The sequence below is a fragment of the Pinus tabuliformis genome, chromosome 7 (genome assembly GCF_031772625.1).
Source record: "Pinus tabuliformis cultivar Carrire ecotype Pingquan chromosome 7, CPIR1, whole genome shotgun sequence".
Taxonomy (NCBI): Eukaryota; Viridiplantae; Streptophyta; class Pinopsida; order Pinales; family Pinaceae; genus Pinus; species Pinus tabuliformis.
This window is the reverse complement of record NC_142293.1, coordinates 757,371,727-757,383,588: the sequence shown is the minus strand read 5'-3', so window position 1 is coordinate 757,383,588 and position 11,862 is coordinate 757,371,727. Positions and strand designations below refer to the sequence as shown.

General features: G+C 32.8%; 1 protein-coding gene across 1 annotated transcript; it reads left to right on the top strand.

Annotated features, from left to right (window-relative positions):
* Positions 1 to 7,397: 7,397 nt before the first annotated feature.
* LOC149249735 (putative polygalacturonase At1g80170) lies at positions 7,398 to 11,151 on the top strand. The gene is made up of 9 exons (XM_089453458.1): positions 7,398 to 7,628; positions 8,759 to 8,893; positions 9,001 to 9,165; positions 9,288 to 9,311; positions 9,411 to 9,618; positions 9,748 to 9,829; positions 10,452 to 10,560; positions 10,717 to 10,833; positions 10,942 to 11,151. The coding sequence occupies exons 1-9, from the start codon at positions 7,398 to 7,400 to the stop codon at positions 11,149 to 11,151; spliced, it is 1,281 nt and encodes a 426-aa protein (XP_089309584.1).
* Positions 11,152 to 11,862: the final 711 nt, after the last annotated feature.

Sequence of the window (11,862 nt, the reverse complement as noted above, 5' to 3'; positions counted from 1 at the left end):
AGTAGAATATAAGGAATTCTTTCCTACATCTACCTTTAAATCTACTAGGTCATTACTAAAGGTAAGTAGTGATAGTGATTAAATCTTGTAAGTCAATTATAACTAATTTTTATCATAGCTTGAAGTAGTTTATTCTGGACAATAATCATTTATTGATAACAAGTTTACTATGTAAGATAGGATTTATCCTAAGAGAGACATCTAATGTTTGAGAATGTAATGTAAAAATTCATATGCGTATCATCTTAGTCTTCTCTGTGTTGATAGATTTCCAAAGAGCATCCATAGCCCATGGTTTAGTAAGCTTAACATCACAGGACTTTCTCCACTTCCAACATGAATCTATAGCTCCATCAGAGATATCTACATTCCCATCCTAAATTATGTGAGTGGAAATTGATTACATAGGATCCAAGTATATAAGCTTGATCATCCCAGACATTAATAAAATATAACATTATTTCCTACCTTTTAGTCTATGAGGTTATTAATCAAGCTAATCAATTATAATTATTATGTTCCAGAGGCCAATTCCAAAATTTTATGACTATATATCAAAGTAGTTTATGGTGGATAATCATTTATTGATAAAAAGTTTAGTATGTAAGGTTCGATTAATCCTAAGAGAAACATCTAATGATTGAGAATGAAAAGTAAAGTTTCATATGAGTATCCTCTTAGTCTTCTTGGTCTGGCTACATTTCCAAAGAGCATCCATAAATGGTGTAGCCAACCTAGTATCAAAATCCTTGCTCCATTACTAGCATGCATCTATAGACTGATATAGATACCTACATTCCGTTGAATTATTTGAAGATATAATAGTAGAAATTTGTGTTGAATTGGGATTTTTATGTAGTAAGCCTTACCATAGACATTTCTCCACTACTAGTGAGAATATATAACCCCAAACGAGGGGACTGCATGTCCATATTATATGTGTGGTACCTTATTTATTATAAAGCAAAGGGATGATGTCTAGTTGAAGGTAGGATGGTGTACTCAAGTCATCAAGTTTCCTCATTACTTATTCCAATTTCCCATAGTTTCAACTACTAATGTTACACAACCCAATTATAGGATATTGTTATATATAGTTGTAAAAAAATTGAGTTGGTTGAAAATGATAAGTTGGAATCGAATATATAAGCCTTTTTTAATAATATAACTACCAAAAGTAAATTCATTTTCAGCCTACTCACATGAAAATAATCTCTTTAGTGATATTTTATAGGGTTATCATATATATATATATATATATATATATATATATATATATATATATATATATATATATATATATGGGGTAAGAATCATTAATGCCGTATCATTTTTACTAGGAATAGTTAAGGAAATTCATATATAAGAGTTTTTTTGTTTATTCATCCTAACTAGCAACATGTATTTATGCATAGTATATTAATTTTCTTCTTAAAAAAAATACATAACTAAATAAATCAAATATCTAATGAAACCAATTTAGCAACTTACAAACTTCATACCTCTTACCATGATGCTTCTTGCATGTCCAAAATAGTGATATGTTAATATTTTGTGGAAAAGAGGAAGATGTATTGTTTAACATGATTACCAAAAACAAGTGGATGTCCATGTGATAATATGTTGATACTCTTTTAAAAAATTCATCCATACAATCCTCCACAAAGTCATAGTAGTTTGCGTGAATGTTCACTTGATAAAACCTTTTTGACATAAAGTTGTCTACAACAAATTCATAGGAGAACCTTCCATAGATTCACTTCTCATGGCTATTTGATATTGTAACAAGGTTAGTCTTATGGAAATTTAGATCCTTTTGAAATTGTTTGTTAGGCCCCTATACTACTAGTGTAACCCCTTATTGTTATTCGTAAAACCCACTTATTATATTGATGTACCCATGTAGTGCCCATATTGTTACTAATGTACCCCATAGAAGCCCATTATTGTTATTATTGTGCCCTTACATTATTATTGTTATGTCGGCTCTGATTATGTTATGACCCCTTAGACTCCTATATATAGAAAGGAGGTCTTTTCATTTGTATCATCCAAGAATTGTTCATTTATGTAATGTAAAGGAGGTTGCCCCCTCGAAGAGGCTAAATTTCTAAGGCATTGATCTATCTTTTCTATCTTTTCTTGAGCTGGTTTCATAACATTTGGTATCAGAGCTTTGGATTCTAGGGTTTCGCTGCTCCAAACAGGTCATCGTGGCATTTTCGCTATAACATTTTTTCTGTGACGTTTCAGAACTCGCAAAAAAAACCCATTTGAGAAGAAATCGCGCTGAACCTCGGGTCCGAATTTCAGAGCTTTTCGCGTGATATTTTCGGAGATATGATATGAGGAAGTTGGTCTTTTTGCAGACTCCTGAATTACACTCAAAACAGGTGACCTGGGGAAAATCGTCATAACTTTCTTTCTGAGCATCGGATTGAAATTTCGTAAGAAGGTACAGAAAGAGGACGGACTGTAGTTTTCCTTTATATATTTTTCAGAGTCAAAGGTTGAAATAGTGACACGTGGAACTTCGTACAAGTTCACTCTTCTGGAAAGGTCTATAACCAGGTCATCTTGGGAGATTGTGCATAACTCTTTCTTGGAGAATCCAATTTCGATAAGATTGGTGGCATTGGAAGAGGACACAGAGGGCTACTATAGGTCACAATTTCAGAACTTAAAGATCTGAAAGTATAGAGTTACAGTCGTTTCAAGATCGAGCTCCTAAAATCAAGAAAAAGGAAGATGAGGAAGTTTGATGGCAAGGATCCGGTAAATTGGATACTTCAGATGGAGCAATATTTTGATCTACATGGTGTACAACTATTACAAAAGGTATGTATTGCATCTTCATATTTAGAATCAGATCAATTTTTATGGTATGAAGGGCTTTGTTCTCATAAAAAACTTGTTATGTGGTCAATTTTCATGGAGGAAATGATAGCACATTATGAGGATACAAAGAGCAACACCTTCTTTAGAGCAACACCACAACAATTGGAAAGAGTAAAAGGGCTTTGTGACATATTGGAAAGCAAAATTATGGAAACCAGGAAGCATACCCATCACAATTATAAAGATGGAAGTGTTGTTTCTCCTAGCCTTCCACAACCTACAAGGGTTACACCACAACAATTGGAAGAAAAAAGATAAAAAGGGCTTTGTTACAATTATGATAACAAATGCACTAAAGGTCATAAATGTGCTGAGAAGAAATTATTTTACATAGAATACGAAGAGGAGGAAGAAAAGGATCAAGAAACATCAAAATAAGAAGATATACGCCAGGACCCCACCCCAGAGAAAGAAGAAATGAATCAGACCATATCTTGTAAAGCATTAGCAAGAATTACCACTCTTCAAACTCTCAAGATAGAAGGACATATCAAGAAGAAAAAGGTACAAGAAGTGAAAGATCACATCGAGAAAGAAGAAATGAATCCAACCATATCTTGTAATTCATTGATCGGAATTACCACTCCTCAAACTATCAAGATAGAAGGGCATATCAAGAAGAAAAATGTTCAAGAAGTAAAAGATCGCATTGAGCATCAAGTAATGAATACGACCATATCTTGTAAAGGATTGGAAGAAATTACCACTCCTCAAACTCTAGAGATAGAAGGACATATCAAGAAGAAAAAGGTTCAAGTAGAGAAAGATCACATCGAGTATCAACAACAAGTTCTCCAGCTTTTAAAGGATAACGCCACTTCGGTGCAAAATCAAACGAAACAACAGGTAGATCAACATCATAGTGAAAAATGTTTTGATGTAGGTGATTGGGTATTTTTACTGCTACATCTCAAGCAAGCTATTTATGAGAAGGAAATGTTGGCAATACTACATGCACTTAAAAAATGGCGACCTTATCGAATGGGAAGACTCTTCAAGCATGAGGATGTGGAAGCATTGTTTTGTGCTATTTCTATTATCCGACCAGATTGGATAAACAAAGCAAGGGATGAATGGATGAAGGAAGAAGAAGTATGGCCACTTATTCAAAAGTTACAAAAGATCCCAATTCAAACAATATTGCTAGAAATTGAAGAGGAAGGAAAAATCATATTGGAACCTGGAGCAGTCACAGAAACAAGAACCTGACAGCTACGAAATCGATCAATTTTAGAGTATCTCATCAAGTGGAAGAACTTACCTGCTGAAGATTCCACATGGGAGGACAAGAATTTTATACAGAAGCATCAAGAACTACTCAAGCGTTGAGGACAACACTTTTTGAAGGAGAGGGGCATGTTAGGCCCCTATACTACTAGTGTAACCCCTTATTGTTATTAGTAAAACCCACTTATTATATTGATGTACCCATGTAGTGCCCATATTGTTACTAATGTACCCCATAGAAGCCCATTATTGTTATTATTGTGCCCTTACATTATTATTGTTATGTCGGCTTTGATTATGTTATGACCCCTTAGACTCCTATATATAGAAAGGAGGTCTTTTCATTTGTATCATCCAAGAATTGTTCATTTATGTAATGTAAAGGAGGTTGCCCCCTCGAAGAGGCTAAATTTCTAAGGCATTGATCTATCTTTTCTATCTTTTCTTGAGCTGGTTTCATAACATTGTTCCATATAAAAACATGGACGTAATATGTATTAGAATCATCCTGAATAAGAAAGAAAAATATCTCATTTATCTTTTCATCGTACTCTCATTTTTGTTTACAATGAGTATAAAAGAATGGGATATTTACATTAGGAGTTGTGGAAATCATACTACTAACAAAGAATTTTATGTTCGATCTTGCATATATATCTTCAATGAGACAACTAACTTGAATGTATGCAAATTATTGTTCATCTAACATAAACATTTTTTATAATGTGTCCTTTAGATCCCAAGTATTGTTGAATTCAATTATAATTGCCATAGATGAAAAAATTGTTATGTGTAAGATTTCAATATATATTATAATGATAATAATTTGCAAAGGTGTTTAAAATCTCACTTTAACCTATATAATTGCACACATTATTGCAAAATTCCTTGTATCTCAATTGTTTGAAGAACTATTCATATTTTCACTTTTTTTCTAACAATAGCTAATTATTGACTTGCAAAATTTGAGATATACCATGCATTTTCAAAAGACACTCTAAGAAAAATTTGAAAAGTGTGAGATTCAATGATTCCTCACAATATTTTAAAATTTTTATTTATGATATAAGTTGATGTTCATCCTTTTCCCACAACAATTTAATAACTATGTTATAGTATAGATGCATAACGTGTATGGTGTTATTAAGGCAGTGATCCATAAATGGTGAAGTAGAAGATAAACTATCATCTGATACATAGTTCTAAGATAGGTCAGTTGTATCCCCTTAAACTTTTGATTCAAAACATTTGAGAAAATATCCAAATCTTCAATTTGTTCTAGAAAGGTATAAGTATAGATTTCAAAAGAATGTGAACAAGATTCGTTCACAAGTGTTTCATTTTATTTCGATAATTATTGATCAAAATCCTTTAAAGAAATTTCTACATGTTGATTTTCTTTTAAATTATGATCTTCATTATGACTATTTCAGGAAGGAAAACAACAAAGAATGTTATATTCATAATATTTTTCATAATTATCATAGATAGATTCCTCGTTAGAAGAATAAAAAGGTGTTAAATCAAAAACATGCTTATGCACATTATATTAATTAAAGGGATCATATTTACATAATGATTATAAATATGTACTTGTAAATTAACTATCGTCCACTTTAAGATTGCAACAAAAAAATTAAATATTCATTCTTCTATTCATCATATGATGTTTTTTTTTTTTTTGCAAATAGTCAACATGAATATCAAATGGAACAAATTTAAATCTATAGAAGGCGTCCTCACATACGGTTTCTTCTATAGAATATGACTGAAAAACCAAACCACTTTTTTGAAAAGGGTCTTCATTAGTTGTTTGTTGATGTTGATAAACCAAAATCAATATGGGTGATAATATTTTGATATTCTTCATGACATAGATGTGCTTATTGATTTATTTTTAGGATATAAGGGTTCTCTTGGAAATAAAATACAAATATTATCATATACATTTAGTTTGTAGAAAAAGAGAGGATAAACATGATTCTTTAAAATGCTAAAGTTTGGATTCATCTTGCAAACTTGCAATTTCATATTCTTGATCTCTAACTTAATGTTTATTCCTTGAAATCTTAGATTGACATTATTAGAAGATTCATCCAAATCAAAAAAATCTTTAAAGAGTAATTTTATTATATATATATGAAAGATAAAATAAAAATTCCTAAAAAACCAAGGATTCCATACAATTTTCTGGTTTCCATTTTTAAAGACATCATGAATAATTTCATAATGACGTCTTCATGATGAATCCGAATTTTGTGAATGCAAACATGAAAACCAATCAAGAGTAAGGTTGTCATAATTATCATCTAAAAATCGAGCATATTTATTCCATATGTTTATGTCAAGCTTGGGGTTAGGAAAACTTGGTATATCTGAAACATCAAGAGGAGTAAATCATACAACTACCCTTGTTGTAACAAGTAAATTGGCCATCGAAGTAATATAAATGATATAAATAAATAAGGATTCACCATGTGAAAAAAAAGGGTACTTTTGTAATTTACTAACTTGCGTACAACGTTGTGACCATAAGCGCAAATAAAAACCCACGGTGATCCTAAAACGCCACGAAGAAAGATACCACTAGTTGCATTGTGTGTTGCGTTGCCAACACTTCAAATAAATGTGCTAAAAGGGAACGTAAATTTCCACGCTAGAACCACGTATTCGACTACTAGGTGGCCTGTCGTACCTGAATTAACGAAAAAAACGGCACACCGTGTTCCCAGCATAGAGTTTCCTAATTTACATAGAAGGCTTAAATTTCCGCGTGTCGCTAAGTTGCAGGGAGCTCCTGAGCCTGTGATGTTCTGAGCAAAAGGGGATCTAAGAAGCTAAATGTTTACCACGGATGAAAAATAGCACGAAAATTAGCCTTAATCGGTTGGTGTTTATCGTGTTCATACGAAATGCCCAGGCAAATTATCGGGTGTTTTAACTACCTGTCATTTTCTTGAACGGAAAGTTCTATTGCTCTTCTGCCAACGGTTATCTCGATGCAATCAGCAGTACTCGGTTTCCATTGTTTGTGAAATGTCGTTATCCATTGCCATTGCTTGTGAAATGTCGTTATCGATCAGGAACGTTTGCTTCGTGATTCTGCAAGATTCTCTAGATTCAAAATTTATCACAAATTCTCAACCAAATCAAGTCCGGCTCTTTAAAAACCCAATCTCATCACACAGGCGAATAATGTTTCCAGCCTCACAACTTTCGTCGACTAAATCTCTTGTATAGTCGACAAGGTTGCTGAGCAAGAGATAATTACCATGGCGTATATTGTCTCTGCAAAGCTCCGCCTCCTGGTGCTGATATGCATCGTTGGCCTTTTCTTTGGAAGCGCTTCCACTCAAAACACGCGACCAAGAAAAAGATCCAGCCTGAGTACTGGCCGCAGACGAGTCATGAACTCGCTGGATTCAAGCTCTCTGCGGGGAGTCTCAGTCTATAACGTGGATAAGTATGGAGCGAGTGGAAACGGCTGGTCTGATGACAGCACGGTTAGATATTAATTTGCACTTGTACAAATAATTTGATATTGTAAATTAAACGTAGTCATTTGGTCTTAGCATTTCTACATTATGTTTTTTTAATCAAAATTTGATGTTATTGTGAAGAGTTAAATATATGGGCACATTCTTGTTATCTTCTCTGCATCAAAAGAATGGAAATAAGTTTATTGTGGGTTTCATATTTATCTAATTTGGTTATAAGTTTATTATAAGATTGGTCGAATGTATGAGTTTTGAATAGTAATAAGTTTATTATAGGATTAATTGAATGGATCAGTTTTGAATAGTAATAAGTTTATTATAGGTTTAGATTTAGGATTATGCTCTATATTTATTTAATTGGGTTATAAGTTTACTATAGGATTGTTTGATAGCCTCATATCAGAGTAGTCGAATGCTAGTTAAACTTATTAAGAATATTTTGGAATTCTAGGGATAATAGTAGGGTAAATTGTTTGATTTCATTTTATGATAAGTTAATAGATTCTAAAATATTCTCTAAATTTACAACCAAATAAAGATACACAGTAATTCCTAACTATTCTTCTTTCCTAGTTATTCTCATGAAACATGTTCATACTTCTTTCCTAATTATTCTCATGAAACATATTCATAATTCTTATGCCATTCAATAAGAAACATGTTCGTAATTCTTATGCCATTCAATAATTAGTGGTTCCTTCGAAACAACGGCAAATGCCTATCAATTATCTCCAGCCACTACTTAATTGTTAACTGTACTAGTTATTATAAATTAGGCCAAGTTCCTGAAGAGGAGGAGGTAATTCGATAAAATATTCAAATTTTTTATTAGTTTAAATGTTATCAATCAGACTTAGCATATGATTTTCTTAATTGGTTAACCCAATTTAATTTATGGTCTTTGTCAAATTATTGTGTTTTTTTATTTTTAAACATGAAAAGGTTTGACCATACTTAATTGCCCAAAAATCTCATTAGAAGCATATTGGACCAGCAAGCGGTCATTTTGAGTTCCCACATTATGTCCATTATTAATGCTAATCTGAGCAGCAGTACAATTTCATCTTTCTTTCTGGTTGCTAAATATGTATTAAACTTCTTTATGGAATACTAATTATATTAATTATTTTGATCAGGCCTTCTGGGCAGCTTGGCAAGGAGCTTGCACGAGTGCATTGACTTCTGTTTTCCTCGTTCCACAGGGAAAGAAGTATCTTGTTCGTCCTATCAACTTCAAGGGTCCTTGCAGCGCTCCTGGTTTGACTGTTCTTGTAAGTATAATCAAGATGTTATCATTCTGCAAAATCTATTTTCTGATAACATTGTCCAAGGCCTAATTTATCAGAGTTTTCACGTCATATTCGTGAATGTCTAACAGATATCAGGGACAATAGTTGCGCCAACGGACCTATGGAACTCAGAAGAACAAGGGGCATGGCTTCAATTCTCCTATCTGCAAGAAACAACAATCCAAGGTGGAGGCATTGTTGATGGGTCAGGCCAGAAATGGTGGGCATATTCTTGCGCCAACTTTAACAGCCAAGTAAGACAATTCTTATAAAAAAAAAATTAATACTTTTATTCTTCATATAAACTAATAAAGTCATTTAAGATGCTGATTTATCACCACTATTATTAACAACCATGTATTTTTCTGTTGCACAGAGTTGCGTGAGGAAAGCCCCACTGGTAAGCTCCGGCAAAAATTTGCTTCAATTGACCATGAAACTAAAAGTATGAACTCAATTTTTTAGTTTTTGGCTAATGATCTCATGATTTGAAGTGCAGGCACTGGGCCTCAACTTTTGCAAAAATGTAGCTCTAAGGAATTTAACGGTCCAGAACAGTCCAGGGGAGCATGTTAAATTCTATTCATCCAGCTATGTTGAAGTGAGCAACGTACAAATCACTGCCCCAGGAGATAGTCCCAATACCGACGGCATGAAGATCGCTATATCCCAAAATGTAGTGATTAGAAATTCAACAATCGGAACAGGTTGCTATAATATAATCCTCCTTGATATGTCTCTTGGTAGTTTTTTTTTGTATGTATAACTGAACGATGTTTATTCAAATGAAATCATGCACGATATATTTTAATAATCTAATCTTACTGAATTTACAGGAGACGATTGTGTTGCTATACTCACAGGAAGTTCAGATATTCAAATCTACGATATAGTTTGTGGACCTGGTCATGGAATAAGGTGATTAGTTTAAGTAAGAGAAGAAATGATTTTTTTAATGGTTAATTAAAATATGGTAGAGTTGGTTAAAATTATTGTTTAATTTGCAAATACTAAATGTATTAGGAATTTTTTAGGGTGTTATTGTTTAATTTGCAAATATTAAATGTATTATGAATTTTTTAGGGTGTTATAGTTATTTATGTATTAAAAAATATAATTTAAACAATAAAAAATTATAATCTTTTTACAAAGTGTATTACCAATTTTTGATGGCTAAATCATTTTTTAGCCATCATTTCTTTTATATTATTAAGGTTGGAAAAGTAAAAATAGTAAATCACAAAATAACACAAATAATTCACACAATAATATGAGGTATAGCTCTTCTATAAACTTGTGCTTACAATAAACACTCTGAAAAATATTTAACTTTTTCTTCTAAGTGACTTGCGCAAAAAAAAATTAACATACTACCACACTAAATTCTAGTTTAATTAAAAGAAAACTTAAATCAATTAACTTCCTCTCTGATTTTAACCAACTCTTCAGGTTGGAGTAATTAGCTATTTTAACAAAACGTACTGCTCTTGAAAATATAATAATTTATCATTGACATTCGTTGATGTTTACATGTGAGCAGCATTGGTAGCCTTGGGGAAAATAATGCAAGAGACACCGTTTCAAATGTGGTGGTTCGTGGAGCTAAGCTGACTGATACAACCAACGGACTACGTATAAAAACATGGCAGGTAAACAGAATGTCAAAATCTAATTCTGGTTCACAATTCCTCTAATTTATTCATTCAGGAGCTTTTGAATTCGGCGTTCTTGAATGATTTAAGAGTTGCATCCAGTGGAAGAATTGATCATCGATGCAATCTCAAGACGTAATTTTGTTGTTACAGGGGGGTTCTGGATATGCCCAAAATATTAGTTATGAAAATGTGATAATGAACAATGTCTCCAATCCCATCATCATTGACCAGTATTACTGTGTCCCTGCACAGGCATGCAGAAATCAGGTAAGTGGTATTTATGGGTACCATTTAATTTTTCTTTGTTTCTTCGATCATCATTTCACTTAAAAATTTTCTGGTGATCTATGAATCTCAACGTTGTGGTGTATATAGAGTTCGGCTGTGTATGTCAGCAACGTCACCTACAAAGGTATCAGCGGCACATCAGCAACGCCACAAGCAATAAAACTCGCCTGCAGCAGAACTGTTCCATGTACAAATATTGTGATGCAGGACGTAAACATTCAAACGAAACATGGATCCCCTGCAACTGCTTTCGTGCTTAGTGTCGAAGATTTTTTACAAAATAATTCCCATTTCTGACAACCGGCTTCTAGCTGGAAGCTTGCGTATGTATTTATTGCTGCTTGTAACAGTCCGGGAAAGCTTTGAATTTGTTTATAATTACAGCAAGTGATTTCTCTGTGACTGTCATACCTCCTCACCATGTATAACAACAGCTCACAAACTATGAATGAAACAGTTTCGAATATGTCTTCATTCATTGCAGTAGATTTTTGCGTTGCAATAGCCTCATCCATCCTGGTTTCTGAAATTGTTGATTACATTGACGTCCCCCCTTGTTTTTCCATGAATGAGTATTATCAAATTTAGTTTGGCGTTGGAAATCAAAGCACAAATCTCGATAATCAGATGACTATCTCCAATTAAAAATTAGATTAGTCAACTGCGTTGTCAGCAGGTTTGGTAAAACATGTTAAATATAAAAAGGATAGTCTCAAAGAACAACCAACAATATTATGGTAATCAGGAACATATTATTCAATTTTATTTATTTTTTCGATAGGGCTGATCACTCCACTGGAATATAATGAATTGAACCGATCACTCCACTGGAATATAATGAATTGAACCGATCAATATGAGTTGATTTTTTTATCTGTAAAGATCCATTGCTCATCGGATTTTGAAAATTAATTGTATTAAAAAAGCGCATTCTACAGTCATACCGATATCTACAATATGAGTTGATTTTTCATGAATATGAACCAATCAATATGAGTTGATTGTTTT